The sequence below is a fragment of the Panthera pardus genome, unplaced genomic scaffold, assembly GCF_024362965.1.
Source record: "Panthera pardus isolate Hobbes unplaced genomic scaffold, ASM2436296v1 HiC_scaffold_22, whole genome shotgun sequence".
Taxonomy (NCBI): domain Eukaryota; kingdom Metazoa; phylum Chordata; class Mammalia; order Carnivora; family Felidae; genus Panthera; species Panthera pardus.
This window is the reverse complement of record NW_026526788.1, coordinates 13136488-13153960: the sequence shown is the minus strand read 5'-3', so window position 1 is coordinate 13153960 and position 17473 is coordinate 13136488. Positions and strand designations below refer to the sequence as shown.

Genomic DNA, 17473 nt, shown 5'->3' with positions numbered 1-17473 from the left:
GCCCTACAAACCTCAAGATTCGGGCTTGAAACTTGTCTCTCGTGTTTCCTAGCTGTGAGATCTCAGGCGAGCGACTTCACGACTGAGATTCCTCACGTGCAAAGGCTTTGCTCTCCCGATCATGATTATCTCTGCTATTTTCAAAAGCGCTGTTGTCTTTTCTCTGTGAATAATTAGTCAGCTGGGCCCAGAGTTCGGCTGGTACCGAGTCATTTCATTGAAGTTGCTTATATCAAAATTAGGCCAAATCCCTCGATTTCTCATCTGAAGGTCAAACCAGACCTGAATGGAATTAGACATGCAAGAAGCAAGGAGTTTTCTGGGGCATCCATCCCGAAGCATCCGTGTCCCAGTGGAAGGAGGTTCAAGTTCCAAATGATGAATCTGCATTGTCAAGAATCATGGGATTTGTAAAAGGAATAGCTCAAATGGCTTTGGAAAGAATCCACTGTCCCTGTTACAGATTAATATTGATTCCAGGCTTTGCCTGAGCCAATTTAAAAACAACAACAACAACGGTTTGCAGTCCTCTGAGCTAAATGGGCAGCCAAAGCAAGGAATTCAGGTGTGCGTAAAACATGAAGGGAAAGAATTAAGGATATTAGGTAATTCTTGATGTGGAGTATATCCAGGCACAGAGCAGAGAGCTCACAGAAAACAACATGACGTACTGGGACTCAACTGGCAGAAAGTGACATATAAGTTCAAGATATCATTATCACCATCCAAAATACCGTCCTGTTTTCAAAGATAATCCACTTGATCCCTACTGGGCATTTCTATGGGGTCTGAAAACGAGGGCTGCAATAAGTCGGATGTTTTCTTTTTGAACACGATCATCAAATTGTACACTTGATACTTAGGCTGAGCACTTAGATCTTCCCTTTCCCTAGTATAATTTTCATCTAAGCATTCCTTGGATACTGAGATCATTCTTAATGGAAATTGTGCCTTCTGCCCTCCGTGGACACATAGAAGCAGATCTGGCTAATTGGACTGACTTGATTACAACAGTCGGTGAATTCTGCCATTTCCTTCCCCTGCAATAAATGTGTAAGATATTTTCGCCACCTATTATGTAAATATTTTAGATTGCCATCATTTTCTAAAAAGGCGCTTTTAGGCAAAAGCTCTGTTTTGTTTTTTTTTTTCCTCCTGCCCACCAAACAGACTCCTACCATTTCAAAATACATGTTCTTTCTTGTGCATCTCAACGCTGTGTGTCTTAGTAAAGTTTGAAATGAACTCCTGAATAGTTATCCCGCAAATCCAGCAGCTACTGCAAAGGAACACCAGCCTTACCATAAAGCAGTCTCTGAGCCCGGGTATGCGGTCAGGATACTGCCACTTTCAACACGGGCTACGTAAGGTGACGGAATATCGAGCCCCCCAATCCGAGTATCCGATAAGCAGGAAATACACTTTAAAAAATTTTTATTTTCGAGAGAGAGAGAGAGTGGGACAGAGGGAGGGGAAGACAGACAGAGAGAGAGACAGAATCCCAAGCAGGCTCCACACTCAGCACAGAGCCCCCACGTGGGGCTGGATCCCACGACCCTGGGGTCACCACCTGAGCTGAAACCAAGAGTCAGAGGCTCAACCGCCAGAGCCACTCAGGTGCCCCATAATGGACTTTATTTCCAAAGCGTCTTGTCTGCTGTTAGGTGTTGTATCAGACAACTCCTTTTTCAATCATTCTCCTTCTTGAACCAAATTAAGGTGCCTCACCAACAATGAAGTTGTGATTGTCTCTTTCAGGGCTAGGGGTGGTACCTGATTCCCATGGCTACCGTCCCAGTAGAATGTACCTGACCAAATCGTTTCAACTCTAGTGAGCCGGCTTGCTGAAAATACACCCCAGGCTCCCCCTTGGAAAGTATAAAAAACCCAAGTGCTCAGTGGGAAAAAGTTCACCCTGGATCCCAGCGAAAAGCAGAGAGGAAGTTGCAGAGCATTCCAGCTCCTTGGTGTAGATACAAACATGCCCTGACCTCTCCTGAACAGGCTCCCCTCCCCGCACAGGCCGGAGGCTCCTACCCCTAACACCAAGGCGGGGAGGGGTGGGGGTGTGTGCCTAGGAAAGATCAGCCATTTCCTCCCAGCGCACACAAAACGTCCTCTCGCTGCTGGAGAGATTTCATCCTGGAGGATAAAAGCGCCTCTGAGAGCCAGCCCCCGAGTGAGGGAGGACTCTGGGTGGGGAGAGTCTCCGCGGGGCCCCTGTGCTGCGAAGGGGCGCTGGTTACCCAGGAGGGGCGCAGCCCAGAGCGGGGATCTGAAATGCCAAAAATGCGCCAAAAATGCGATAAAGCCCCGGCCGGCCCGTCGGCCCCGGGAGGCGAGCAGCTGCCGGGTGACCGCTGACGAAGTGGCTCCTCAAGGAGGTGGGCAGATTGATTCCAGCTGCTGAGCGAGGGGCAGGGCAGCGGCCGCGGAATGCGCAGCCCGGCCGCGCCGCCGGAGCGTCAGCCCGGGGCAGCCGCCTCCCCACCGAGGGCAAGGCCAGAGAGGAGGGCCTTGTTTGGGTCTCGGCCTGGCCGAGGGAAGAATGCCACCGTTCCATCGGGCGGGGACGTTCAGGGCAGGCTGGGCCAAACGGTGCCATGTGGACGGTGTCACTTTGTGAGCGGAGTGTCCCTTGGGACGCTGAAAGCGGTCCCCCTAGACGTCGGTTCGGAACGGGCCCAAACCCCCAAGGCGAATCCTCTCCGCCCGGCTCCCGTGTTTCTCCCCTGCCCCCTCCCAGCGCCTGGCCCTCTTCTAACAGCTCCTCGACCCTGCCCAGCCAACTGTGCTCCCCTCCCCCACCGCACAGGCACGCTCATCAATGCACCGGAGAGGGAGACAAAGGAGGGGTGCAGTGGCGGGGGAGGGGGGCCCTGAGAGCCAGGATGGAGACCGGACAAGAGAAAGTGCTCTTTACAAGTGCTGGCCTCCACCTCAGAGAGCGAGGGGGGAGGGACGACTTGAGGGGTCCCCTGGGAGCCCCAAACTCAGACACCGAGTGATCTAAGAGGAGGGAAGAGGGGGGCGGGCATGAAGGCACGCCTAATGGAATATTCAATATCCTGCGAAGTGCACTTTGGGCCGCGCACTTCCAGAGACTAAAAGCCAGTAATGGGCCCTGGAGTGTGCACTTCCTGCCCTAATGTCCACGGGCGCTCTAATGCTGGAGCTAATCGATCAGCCCCTCCGCTGCAGGCGGCGGGGAGTGCACAAGCTTCCTACTTGCGGCCAAAGTCGCCCGGCCTCCTCCGCGCGCTAGCCCCGAGCCGCACACAACTCGCAACCGGCAGGATCCGGCTCTTCAAGTGTCCGGAGAGGAAGGGAAGGAGCCAGGAGGCGCCCGGAGAGACGGCTCCCCTCCCGCCTCACCCCCACTTGAAGGCGCAAACGTTCCCAAGGAAGGCAACAGGCAGGCAGCGTGGTCCGCCCGCGGACGGGGCTGGCCCGCAGCCCCAAACCCGCCTCAGGTGCAAGGTCACCGAGGCGTCTGCAAGCCCGGGGCGCGCGGACGTCCACAAAGTGGGGTCTCCTCGCAGTTTCGCGCCGACATCACAGATGCCTGGAGAGTGACCCTGTGCATAAACCTCCCCCCCACCCCCCCGTCCCCACCCGGGAGGCCGGATCCCGGCAGCGGAGACGCGCCCCGGTCCCGCCTCCCCACGCCCCTGCACCGGCCCTGCGGGGCCCCGGCGCGGGGCACATTCAGTCGCTGCACCGCACCCGACCCCGGCCGGCCGCCCCTCCCCGGGACGCCGGCGCCCCCCGCTCCTCCCCCCCCCCCCCACCCCGAGCACGCCCTGCGGCCGGGGACTGGGGTCGCCTCGGGGAGCCCCAGCGACCCCGGGACGCGCGGGGCTCCGTCCCCGCAGCCGGGCGCGGCCCGACTCCGCGGCTCGAGCAAACTTTCCGCGCTGCCCCCGCCCCCACGCGGCCGGGGCGCGTCTCCCCGCGGAGCCCGGCCCGGCACGTGACGGCCAGGCACAAAAATAAACGCGGCCGGGGCCCGGGGGCCGCGGGGACACCCCACTCCGTGCGCGCGCGCGCGCCCCCCCGCCCGAGCGGGCCTGCCTCCGGCCCGCAGCGCCCGGCCGGCGCCTACCTCTCGGACTTGGTGAACTTGCGGAACGCCTGCCGCAGGTCGTGGAAGGAGCGGTAGGTCTGCGGCTCGGCCGAGATGCCCTGCGCCCGGGTGGTGCGCGGCCCGATGTGCGGCGAGGGCGCGGGCAGCACCGACTGGCACTTGTGCAGCTTCCGCCTCAGCTCCTGGATCTCCTCCTCCTTCTCCGACAGCCGCTTCTCCAGCTCCCTGATGCGCTCCTCCTTGAGCATGAGGATCTGGGCGAAGTCCTCCTGCAGCTCGCTCATCTTCCCGCCGAGCCCCTCCGCCCAAGTTTGCGCGGGCCGGGGCGGCGGGCGGGCGGGCGGGTGCGGGGAGCGAGCGCGGCGGGCGCGGACCCCGGAGCCGGGCGGGCTGCGAGCCCCTAGCGCCGAGCGGCCGGGGAGCGAGCGCCCAGGGCAGGGACGGGACGTCTGAGCGCGGAGCGGAGGCGAGGCCGAGCGCTAATCCCCAGGCTCTCGGGGGAATAGGTGATTATCTTTCATTGAGAAACCAATTAGAGCTGCCCGGCCTCCCCCGGGACCCCCGCCCCCGGGCGCTCCGTGAGAACCCCGCGCGCGCCGCCCGCCGAGAGCCGGGTGGACCAGACAGCCGGCCGTCACCCCATCGCCCAGCGAGCGCTCCCACACGCTATATGGTACCAAAGGGAAGGGGCGGGGTGGGGGGAGCTCGATGCCACTCGGTCCTCGAAATAGCAACAATCACCATGTGATCTGGCAGATGACGCAGCGCTTGTAACCGGAGCCTAAAGACTTTGTGGGGTGTGTGTGTGTGTGTGTGTGTGTGTGTGCGAGAGGGTGAGAGGGTTCATGAACACCGCGCCGCCTTCACCCGGCAGCCGCATTAATTCACCTTGCTTTTCACCGTCCGCTTCTCTTCTGCTCTGGATCAGGTAGGGGGGCGGGGGAGGGGGAAGGGGTGCGGGCGCGCGCGTTTCTCTTACTGGGAAGCCCTGGGGCTTTGACCCCCCACTACTAATGGCAAGGCGTTCGCAGCTCCAACTTTTTTTCAGCCGAAAATTGTGCTGGAAATCGTCAGCTGTTGGAAGGAAAGTTGAATGAATATGCACGAAGTAATGAGCCAAACGCTTGGCGGGATGAGGGGCAGGCCCTTCTACCGTGCACTTCTCGGAGCCTGGATTTTATTTCACGCGCTGCAATTAAAACGTGTACATCCAGCATCCGAATGGAATCGCAGCATCGTCTTCTGTGGCTGGGAAGTGGCATCCGCCCCTGCCGCAGGGCTGGCACGCGGGACCAGGGCCGGGTTGAGGGAAATTGAAACCGAAATTGCATCTGTAACCTGTATTTCTCCCTCACCTGCCTTTCCATCCCCTCACCTTACGCTAAAGGGATTCTTCTTCCTGTTTGAGCCTGAGTATCTGCTAATGCCTAAAATTTCTTTTTCTTATGTATGTGTGTGTCCCAGAGAGCATTTTTCATAACGTAAATCACTGTTTAAGGGTTTATCTGCCACGGTGGGAGGAGTTGATCAGGTAATGATTAACAGATTAGTAAATGTGTTTTTAAAGAAAAAAAAAATAGACGCAGACCAAGATACCAGAGGACTCTGCAATCTCAGCTTAAGAAAGAAAGATCAGTGTATAATCAGTGGCTACTTATTAAAAACGAAAATCTTTCTACCTTGTCTGAAACTCCTAAGTCACACACTTTGGTTTGTAAACAAATCCTGAAATATATTTTATTCTAGGGATTTACTATTGAGTGTTAGTTTTGCTCATCTGATTATTTTAAATCAAACACCTTTCAAACCACAGCTGAATTCTTAATCACACCAGATGCCAATCTGCTTCTCATCTTTGAGAAGGAGTTCTAAGTCCTGTTGGTGTCGTCGCTTCTATCTATGACCAACTTAAACTTCCCGAATCCTTTTAGGAACACTCACAAGTGATATTTAAAAAATTACACATTAGTAAACTTTATCACATTCAAAACTGCAGCAGAGGCTCAACCTTATGAAACAGATACAGTTTTAAAATGATTCCTGGACCGGTTTTTTCAAGTTTTACATGATCTTTTGTACATTTTTTAACATTATTATTTATTTTTGAGAGACAGAGTGCCAGCGGGGGAGGGGCAGAGAGAAAGGGAGACACAGAATCTGAAGCAGGCTCCAGGCCCCAAGCTGTCAGCGCAGACAGCTAAGCGCAGACAGTTAAGGTGGGACGCTTAACCGACTGAGCCACCCAGGTGCCCCTCAATTTTTATATTATCTTAAATGCAGATATTCAAATGTTTCTCCTGCTTATTTAAAAAAAAAAAAAAAAGCATGGGGTGCCTGGGTGGCTCAGTCGGTTAAGCCTCCGACTTCGGCTCAGGTCATGATCTCGCGGTCCGTGGGTTCGAGCCCCGCGGCGGGCTCTGTGCTGACAGCTCGGAGCCTGGAGCCTGCTTCAGATTCTGTGTCTCCCTCTCTCTCTGACCCTCCCCCGTTCATGCTGACTCTCTCTGTCTCAAAAATAAAATAAAAACGTTTAAAAAAATTTTTTAAAAAGCAATATTTAGACCAAGATTTAACATACACACATACACACAGACACACTCCTCAAAACCCTAAATTCATCCCTAAGTTCCAAAATTAATCTTATTTTTTAATACATCAGTTTTAACTTAAGCAATGTTGACATTAAATCTTGTCCATTGGCTTAATAAATATTTAATTTAGAGCACAAAGAACACTTGAGAAAAGATAGCCTGGCAGGAGAGTAAACCCTGAATTATGAAAAAAAAAAAATCATAGCATTTCATAGCTGAAAACAATTAACCCATCTAACCCAATCACGTAACATTCTAAGAGAAAAAAAAAAATAGATGCCTAAAGGTAAGGTCCAAGGTCACGACCTAAGTTAATAAGTTTGGATCTGAGATTCTCAATGCCCACACAGAGTGCTTTCCCTAACAGGCTGCTCCTAGCTCGACACCAGAAAATCTAGAAATTCTATGATTCGGACAACGTGGCGTTCAAAGACGTGGCTTTACTCTGTGTCATTTGCTTTTGACTCTGTAGCAGTAAGTTTCAACTATCAAAGCAAAAGTATTAATGAATCTTAGTTTTATTTTGTTCCGTTTCCTGTTTTTCTTAAAGGAGAAGGTCGCCATCTAGTGCCCTTGGAGAGATTTGCTAAATAAAAATCAACCACAGTGAAGTGAGGTTATGTCCTTAAACACCCGTAGAGTGTTCTTATGTTCCTTATTTGAGAGAAAGAAAGAAAATATGCTGAATTTTGTATCAGAGTAAAAACATTTTTAAGCATTAAAATTTTAAGAATTTTAAGAATTAAAAATGTACATGGGGCGCCTGGGTGGCTCAGCCACTTGAGTGTCTGACTTTGGCTCAGGTCATGATCTCATGGTTCGTGGGTTGGAGCCCTGCGTTGGGCTCTGTGCTGACAGCTCAGAGCCTGGAACCTGCTTCAGATTCTCTCTCTCTCTCTGCCCCTTCCCCACTAACGCTCTGTCTCTCTCTGTCTCAAAAATTAACATTAAAACAATTTTAAAACTAAAAAAGAATTAAACATTTACAATCTTTTGGCCACTGAATAATGATTTACATATTATGCAGCTTTTTCAATGCCCTTCATGCAACCGATTTTAAGGCTCATAATGACTATAAGGTGGGCACTAGTATTCATTCCCATTTTGTGGATGGAGAAACTGATGCTCAGCCAGATTAGGTAATATAAGCATGGTCACAACGTCCAGATTTGACGTAGCCTGTCTTAATCCCTGAGTGGGATAAACCCCAACCTGAAATGTTTTAAAATGTCCACTTCTCTATGAGCCCAGAGACAAGCAAAACTAAAAGTTCTTTGATAATGGGAACACGGTAAATTTAAAACCCATTATGAACCCGGATAGATCTCTAAGGCACTGGCTTCTCAGCGATCTATTAACCACAACTGTCTTCCCTGAGATACTTGGGGATCTACTCTCCAGTTCATACACAAGTTCAAAACAATGTGTTTAAAATATACGTACTTTCAAAATGTAATGGGGGTGTGTTGCCCCTCTACCCCCTAGCAACAAGGAACATCTTGCAAAGAACTAGAAGCCTTATAGATAGCTCATGGGACATTCCTGTCCTTTGCTCCAGGTCGACGTCCGAGGAAGCAATGGGAGTCGATAAAAATTTTGTAAAAACTAAAAGTCAGTCTGCTTTTTATCGTCACTGTATGCCACAAGCCGTCCAGAATGTCAGTGGTAAAATACTCCCCTCCCCAAAATATTTCATTGGTCTAACTTCAAGCAGTTGCTGCGTTCACTGCTGAGCAGATGAACCGCTCCCAGAGCCACACCCCTGCAACAACACTGAGCTTTAGTACAGATTATTAGGGTCCGAGGATCCGGAGCAAAGAGAACAGGGACGTGCAGACGGTGGGAGTGAGGTCTCCTGAATGGCAGCTGGAGAAAGGTTGGGGAAAATGAAAACAGGGCCAGAGGTCCCAGCCTCTGGAATGGTTGGCATGGGTAGGGTGGGGGTGGGGACTGAATTCCAACACCTTATATCCAAACACTCCTCTTGGTTACAAAACGACAGTAGTTGAAGAAAACTGCTTACAATGCATTTCCCATCCAGGGATGCAATTAGCGAATGGAGCCTAAAGATGTGTATTTATGTCTCAACTCTTATCACTTCCCAAGCTGTGTGCTCTTGGGCAAGTCCCGAAACCTCATGGGGACGTGCTTCACCCATTTGCAGAATGGTAGCACCTTTCTACCTTCGAGGATTCTGTAGAATTCTGCCTTCCCGGTGACTCACATTTTGAAATTATCAGTCCGTTCTTACAAACGACATGCATCCATCAACTTCAGCAGAGTTTAAAATTTTTGACAAGAAAGAGTTAAAGCAGAGTCTAGATGGTCCTTTAAAGATTACAGTGTGCTTTGTGATTAACAGAAGCTTGGAGCATTTTCTGTTAATCCTACATCATACTAGACGTGGCTTCGACGTTAGTGCCTAAACCACCTACTGGTGACCACGAGTGTGGTCACACTTTAGGCAACATAAAGGCGTGAAGTCCTGAAACACCTCCACATCTGCATCGACCATATAGAATGGAAAAACGGCAAATGAAACGCTGCCTCAGTTAAACCTCAAAATTAGCTTCCGTTTATGGTATCTACTTAATACAATATGTTTGCCCTCCAGGAAAAAATACATAAATACTTTTGACCACGTGGTCCTGTGGCTATACGTGAAGCTCTTTCTCATGTTGCATACAACGGGGAGACCATGGCCATTGGGGATATTTCTGTGATATCTCGTCTACAAGGTTTGAAAAACATAACTTTTCCTAGCAATTCTGAAAAATAAAACTAAGAGATGATGCTACTTAAGTATTGCAGAAGTCAAATTCTGAGATATATTCAGAACCTTCAAATACGGAATATTACTCCTGGAGTATGGACATAGGGAAGGCTATGGGACTTCAGGCAGATAATTATATCTCCCTGAGCCTCAGTTTTCCAACTATGTATGGATATTAAGGTCTCTTGCACCTGGACTTATAAGGCTCAAATGAAGCCAGATGAAAGCCAGATGCTTATCACTTAAATATGACCCTATATAAATAAGTAGAAATGAAAGGGTAATGCTCCCCCCCACCCCCACCTGGATTCTTGGAAGGGAAGTCCCCCAGCAGGGGGCAGAGCAGACAGGTTCCGTGATGGTGGTGTGGTGGTCATCCTGCATCAGTTGATTTTAAGATAAGATCATCTGGTGATGTTAAGATAAAATCAATCAGGTGAGCCTTTAAAAGGGATTGGGCTGCTCCCGGAGACAGGGTTTCCAAGCCTGAGAAGGTTTTGATGGAAGAGGGAGTCCGCATTGCTGCCTTTGAAGACAGAAGGACCATCGGGGGCGGGGGGGGGGGGGTGCCTGGGTGGCTCAGTCGGTTAGGCATCTGACTCCAGCTCAGGTCGTGATCTCACGGTTCATGGGTTCGAGCCCCATGTCAGGCTCTCTGCTGACAGCTCAGAGCCTGGATCCTGCTTCGGATTCTGGGTCTCCCTCTCTCTCTGCCCCTCCCCCACTCACGCTCTGTCTCTCAAAAATAAATAAATAATTTTTTTTTTTTTTAAAGGACTATAAAGAAGGCAGGTGGAAATCTAGGTGCTGAGAGTGAGCGTGACCACGGACACACAACCAGCAAGGAAATGGGGACCTCAGTCTTACCGTGGCAGAAAACAGTCCTGTCCCAGCCATGACAGCTTGGAAGATGACCCTGAGGCCCAGAGGAGAGTGTAGGCTACTTGGCATGTTGGCCTCAGCCTTACGAGACCTTGAGCAGGGAATCCAGCCAAGCCGCGCCCGGACTTCTCACCTCCAGAACAGTAAGATAAGAGGTGAGTGTTGCTTTAAGTCTCTGAGATTGTGGTGCTTCCTGAGACAACAAGATAAAACTAATGAGTTCGGCTCTCATTAAAAACATCCACTAAAAAGGCCAGAAATACTTTACGACGCTCAAAAGCCTGACTTTCCAAGAGTCCTTTTTAGTGAAACCACTGTAGTACATTTCAGATAGATACTCGGGGACAGAGAAAGTTGTTAGCACTTATACACCGCGTGAAACACACAGATGACAGTGTGAATAGCCTTGTGAGTAGGACAGACTCTGAGCCTTAGCTGTCTCCTCTGTGAAACGCTAATAACTATGTCATAGTATTTTGTGTTCTTGACCATTTGTTTTGGCTCTGGGAATACATGTAAATAATCTTGGATTCTTATTAATTGGCTATTTCCATAGCCATCCGTGGAAATTAAGGGCCCCTGCATCATACCGCCTTCCAGGTTCATGTACTAATCAAATATTTGAGAAGAGGGGACGGGAAAGAGTACAGATCCCTTGGGTTTAGATTTTTTTTGATTTAGTTTATTTGGTTTTTTAAAATGACAGAGACTGACCGATCTTCTTCCAACATTTTTTTAAGTTTTTATTTTTATTTCCAGAGAGACAGAGCGAGCAAGCAGGGAAGGGGCAGAGAGAGACAGAGAAGCCCAAGCAACCTGTGCACTGTCTGCAAGGAGCCCGATGTGGGGCTCGAACTCACTACACCGTGAGGTCATGACCTGAGCCGAAACCAGGAGTCAGACACTTAACCGACGGAGCCACCCAGGGGCCCCTACTTCAAGCATTTTTTAAATAAAGTGTTCTGAAAGTCAGAAAACAGATATACACGATATAGAATTCAGAAAACACAAAAGGATGTTGGGGTGCCCCAGCCACCCTGACCCCCTGTAGGGTGACACCCATTCGTGATTGCCATTCTCTCGTGGATGCCTCACTATTGTATTCTCATGTAAGTAAGCATAGCTATACATAAATACCTATTTCTACACACATTTGACACAGAAGTTTTAATATCTGCTCTGTATGTTAGCTTATTGCCTAGCTTAGTGCTATAATTTCCCGGCTTTGAGAACACTAGGAGACATTGTCCCATTGTGTGACAAAATCCTGGGTGACAGGAGTTCCTCCAGTAACTTCAGGGAGTGTGCCCTGCCTTCGTGCAGACATTATTTATACTTCTTCTTAACCTTAAAGATATTGGGCATCTTTATTTATTAAATATTCTTAGTGAAAACTTCACAATGGTCTGATGCTTTCAGAGAACAAGGCAGGCATTCTTACCTACATACATCTTTAAAGGATGTGATAAAATTAGCACCTGCTCTTTGTTGATGGAGACACATATCTGGGCTCATCCCAGGTTGTTTCGAATTAATGATCCTCATGTACAAAAAAGCTAAGAAGCCATCACTAGGGATAAGGAGCACTGTATTTTGACAGCCTCTGAGCCTTTATAAATAACACGTTTTGGGTGTTTGTTTTTTGTTTTTTGTTTTTTGGTTTTTTTTTTGGTCTCCAATCAAAACTGCATGGTTAGCTGAAGAGAATTCATTTACTAGTTCTGGTCCCATGAGGACACATTTATTTGGAAATTATTTTCTCAACCTATGTGGTCATTTATTATAAAAATATGATTTGTTTTTATACCTGGGGGGGGGAAATAGTTGCATGGAACCTACTGTATTCTGGGACATATTCAAACTCTCATATTTACAGCTGACACTCCCCAGGGCCGTGTTCGTTAGATCTTCCCCACCCGTGCTGCAGAGGGCTCCAATTTAGAAGGCCTAGCGAAAGCGGGAGAGTGCAAGAAACAGCTCAAAAGTCTCCCAGATTAACCTGAAGCAATGGCTTTAGTTACAACGAAACAACTTTGCATTGAAAGATACTTTGGCTGAGCAGATGTCTGCCCCTCCCCGCAGGGTGGCTTTTCAGCACCCATCGTCCGCAGGGAGCAGAGAGGTGGCAGGAAGACAGAGGATATTGAACTAAGAAGACACGATACCCACAGCCCTTCATTCAAGACTTCATCCGCTAAAGGGAGATCACTTTACAGAGTGCAGGCGGGCAGACATTACTCAGACTGTGGCTAAAATCATCAGCAAGAAACCCTGCCAGGAATGCCTCAGTGTAACATGAGGTGGTGCTGGAGTGTGTGTGTGTGTGTGTGTGTGTGTGTGTGTATTTCAGTCACGGCCCTTTTCTTCTAAATCATCTTCTCTAGCTGGAGTGGGTCAGTAAACGCAAGCTCTTCCTTAAAAACTGCCTCCACTCAGGACATTTGGATAGTTCCACGTTAAGAGCAGGCATGGAGTGATTTTAAGAACAGACGGGAAATGCCACAAGTCGTTGGGGATCAGCCTCCAGTGTGCTGTCATCAATCAGGAGTGTCCACTCCCTCTCCTCCACAGCCAAACTGATTTACCTTTGGCACAAATGTCAAGTTAGCATTCTAGGAAAGGCACGGGAGAAAGGCCATTGACGTCAGGAATCATTTTATTAAGAGACAAACCATGACTCCTGCATTGTTCCTTTGAAAGGGAAACAAAGGAACCAAAAAAGCAATGCCTGCATTTACCTGAACGGATGTACTTGGCTTCATTCAACAAGTATTTTTGCTCACTTTTCTGCAGGTCCCAGGCATGCCGCTGGACGACTGGGGACACACAGAGACAAGTAGGACACGGTGTCCACCCTCCAGAAACGGACGAGCGTGTGGGAGCAGCCGAGGGATGGACACACATACGTAAATGACTATCGCAAAGCTGTAGTGAAAAATGAGGTTATCCCGGTGCAAAGGAAGGGGCGGGGGAAACACTGGATGCTGAGTGTGTGTGAGTGTGAGAGAGAGACAGAGACGTAGTGCCCACCGGAGAGCAAGAACCACCACATCACCGATTGATACGTGCCCACTTTGTTGAAACTGAAGGAGTAACTTGGTAAACAAATGAACGAGGTAGTTGAATTTCCGGTGTGGGAGACAGAAGGCCACACGCTTCCCGGAAAGTCTACGTGGAGAGACGAGGGCCATGTGGAGGCCCCTCCAAGGACTGTGAATTTTATCCTAGGAGGCACTGAGGATTTAATAAAATGCCATAACCAGGGAAATTGTACGGTAAGTGACATATGGAAAGTTCCAGAGTGATATTTGAAAACAACCAACTACATCTGTAGCACCCATAAAGTGATAGAATAGTGTCCCCGCGGGATTTTATGTTCGTTCAATTCTGCAAAGACTGCTTTTTCCTTGTGAGTGTGCAAATCCATTCACCAGGAAAATTGGGTTAAGATCATCAGATTACAGAAATACCGTTCCCGGACAGAGCGACCCTTGTGGTTCTGAACACGTGTGTTTGTTTAACAGCTCACACCATACATTCGAGCTATCGTTCTATTTGTGGGAGAACTGAGTCCATTTATCTTTCAGAAAAATTAAATCATGTTCCCAATAAAGACAAAATTAATAAGCTAATATACAGGGTAGTAGGAAATGCTTATTAGCTTGTAGCATGCGAGAAGGCATTTTTCAGTTGCTACTACTCAGGGGGCTGTGTGTGTAGGAAAGTAGGAAAAAGTGGGGGGGATCAGCATGAGCAAGGAGAAAACATTTTATCGACGCGTCATCTTTAACAGTAAAAATTGATGATGCTATACTCAGAAAATGAAGAGTAGTGTGTTTGGGGCGCCTGGGCGGCTCGGTGCGTTGAGTGTCCTACTTTGGCTCAGGTTATGATCTCATAGTTCCCGGGTTCGAGCCCCACGTCAGGCTCTTGGCTGTCAGCACAGAGCCCATTTTGGATCCTGTCTCCCTCTCTCTTTCTGCCCCTCCCCCATTTGTGCACGTGTGTGTGTGTGTGTGTGTGTGTGCTCTCTCTCTCAAAAATAAAAAAAAAGAGTAGTGTGATTAATCAAAATTCCCTGAATACTATGCTATATCTCGCCAGATAGACTTATCTGTACATTCAATGCAATTCCAACAATTTTCAGGGTAAAAGTTGATGAGTTGATCTTAAAATTCATATGAAACAAATATTTCAAGATTTAAAATGACCAAAACACAACAAAAACTACGGCCCTGGACTGTCAACCCTCAAGTGTACTGTAAGGCTATAATAATTAAACCAATGTGATCATTTCCTTTTTAAAAATGGGCCAAGGAAAACACACAGTTTAGAAGCCAATCCTCATCTATGTGGAAGTGTAATTTATTATAAAAGTAGCATTTCAGATTATTGGAGAACTAATGTTCACAAATCAGAAGAAAATTTATGTAATACAGATTTTAAATATATTGTATATGTTTATTCAGATATAACATATGTATATGATGTTTTTCCCACTTTTCAGTATGCTGAAATATACATAACATAAAGTTTACTGTGTAACCATTTCTCAATGTATAGCTTGGTGACATTAAGTCCACTCGCGTTGTTGTGCGAAAATCCCACCATCCCTCTCTACTACTTTTCCATAACTGAAACTCTGTCCCCATTATACAGTAGCTGACTTCTCCCCTCCCCCAGCCCCTGGGAACCCCCATCCTCCTTTCTGTATGTATGCCTTTGACTTCTCTGGGTACGTCGTTTAAGAGCAATTCTACAGTATTTGTCCTGTGACTGGCTTATTTCACTTTGCGTAGTGTCCTCAAGCTTCCATGCCGTAGCATGTATCACAACTTTCTTCCTTAAGGCTGAATCATATTCCATTGTGTGTATATAATCACATTTTGTTTATGCATGCATCTGTTGATGGATACTCAGGTGGCTTCTCTCTTTTGGCTGTTGTAAGACCACTGTGCTTATAATGGTGCACAAATAGGTATTTGAGTCTCTGCTTTCAATTCTTTGGGGCACAGAACCAGCAGGGAACTTTCTGGGTGATATAGTCATCCTCTGTTTCATCACAGAGAATGTTTTGTAAACATATAAAACAGAGCTGGGATCCATAACATGCAAGGACTCCCTAAAGGTCAATAGAAATACCAAAATTCCAACACAAAATGACAAAAACAAAGACATTCATCTTTGCTAATAAAATTCACTTTTGCCTATCAAATTGGCAAAACTTAAGAGATTGGTAATACTCCTTCATGTCAATGTTGTCCTAAGTGGGCTCTCCTAAACACAAGTAGGTGCGTAAGTTTTTCCATCTTTTGTAGCAAGCAATTTAACGGTAGCCACCAAAATCGTAAGAATACATTTGCTTTTACTCAGCAGTCCTACCTGTAAAAATTAAGCTTATAACATGATTCATGTTTATATACAAAGATTGCTGGTGGGAGGAACGGGTCGTGAGAAGAGCGCCTGGGTGGCTCAGTCAGTTGAGCATCCGACTCTTGCTTTCGGCTCAGGTCATGATCTCGAGGTTCGTGGCTTCCAGCCCCGAGTCTCACAGTGCAGAGCCTGCTTGGGATTCTCTCTCTGTCCCTCTCTCTCTGCCCCTCCCCCACTCATGCTCACTCTCTCTCTGTCTCAAAGTAAATAAACTTAAAAAAAAATTAACATTCTTTATTTTTGCTGTTTGTGAAAGAGAAAAAATTTAACCTAAAGAATTAAGTAACTGGTGATACAGTCACATTATGAAATGCTACGTAGCTATCAAGAAAGAAAGAAGCAGATCCGTAGGAAGAGCTCCAAAATGTGGTAGAAGTGAAAAAAAAAAGAAAACAAGCAAAAAATGTGATTTCATTTATGTGACCATTTTAATGTTATATTAAAACACATGCATATGTATTCTTTTAATGTTTGTTTATTTTTGAGAGAGAGAGAGAGAGAGAGAGCATGAGCAGGGGAGGGGCAGAGATGGAGACACAGAATCAGAAGCAGGCTCTAGGCTCTGAGCTGTCAGCACAGAGCCCGATACAGGGCTCAACCTGAGACATGCTCCTGAGGGCACGAACGAGGAGACCATGACCTGAGAGGAATGCTCAACGGACTGAGCCACCCAGGCCCCCTTAGATCAGTTGTTACCAGCTGTTACCTTGGGGGAGGGGTTAGGGGGACCACGGGACCATGGGAGGGAGGAGGGAAGGAGAACTGTCGTGTTTTACCAGGTATACGTTGTTGGAACTCTTTAGGGTGAGAGTGTGCCCACGTGTGCGGTGCATTCACAAGGTGATTAAGGACTGCTCAAATTGTACCATCTGATGAATTGGGACAGGTACACGCACCCATAAAACTGTCGCCTCAATTAAGGTAACAGATCATAGCTAATCTTTCCAAATTATGGCACTTCCATTTTGAAATATGCAAATATGAAGAAAATGACCGAGCCTGACTGATAGACACTATCCAGAAAGGGCTGGAAAGCCCTCCTTCCCTTGGCCTTCCCCTTACCTCAGACTACTCACCCACGGCATGAACAGGAATGAGCAGGCAACCCTGTCACTGATGCAACCATCCATCCTAAGGTATGCCCTTCAGGCTTTAGCTTCAGAGCTGCGGGTCTGCACTATCTCCCTGGGCTTCTTGTGTAAGGCGGCCCTCGAGAGGATAAAATAAATGGATGGGAAGCATAGTATCTTAGAGTGTAATGGATTTCAGAAATAACCTAATTTAATCCCCTGCATGGTGCACGCACACACACGCGCCCCTTCTAAAATATCCCCGAGAGACAGCCATCTACACCAATGGCTATATATGCACATAACTTGTTTAAGACATTAGAACGAGTGCAACACACATATTCCATAAATCAGCCCTTTATCAACACGAGCACCACTGACATTTGGGGCTAGGTAATTCTTTGCTGCGGGGACTGCCCTGTGCTTTGTAGGATGGTTTGCGACATCTCCAGCCTCTACGCGCTAGATGCCAGTAGCACCCCTCACCCCGGCTTGTAACAACCAAAAATGCCTCCAGATTTGACAGTGGCACCAGCCGCGATCCACTGTGTAAGTGGCTGCTAAAGTTAATCATCAAAGTGAATTCTCGCGTGAAACATTTCAAAGCTTTATCCATGTTTTTTATGTTATGTTTTTT

General features: G+C 47.9%; 1 protein-coding gene, 1 long non-coding RNA gene and 1 other non-coding gene across 4 annotated transcripts in view; 2 read left to right on the top strand and 1 right to left on the bottom strand.

The window, feature by feature from the left end:
- The window catches only part of PRKG1 (protein kinase cGMP-dependent 1), a 1256614-nt gene extending 1252129 nt beyond the window's left edge, over positions 1-4485 (bottom strand). Inside the window, exon 1 of the mRNA XM_053910263.1 lies at positions 4106-4485. Within this exon, the coding sequence (XP_053766238.1) occupies positions 4106-4371 (266 nt within the window). The 5' untranslated portion in view covers positions 4372-4485. The remainder of the gene's footprint in view (positions 1-4105) is intronic.
- A 309-nt stretch (positions 4486-4794) lies between these two features.
- On the top strand, positions 4795-15560 carry LOC109255417 (uncharacterized). Of its 2 annotated transcripts, XR_008425052.1 has the most exons (4): positions 4795-5015; positions 10227-10488; positions 11093-11442; positions 13127-15560. It is a non-coding gene; the product is annotated as an uncharacterized LOC109255417 (long non-coding RNA). The 2 variants fall into 2 exon arrangements; XR_002075229.2 differs by lacking the exon at positions 11093-11442.
- TRNAW-CCA (transfer RNA tryptophan (anticodon CCA)) lies at positions 10020-10104 on the top strand. The gene has a single exon. It is a non-coding gene; the product is annotated as a tRNA-Trp (tRNA).
- Positions 15561-17473: the final 1913 nt, after the last annotated feature.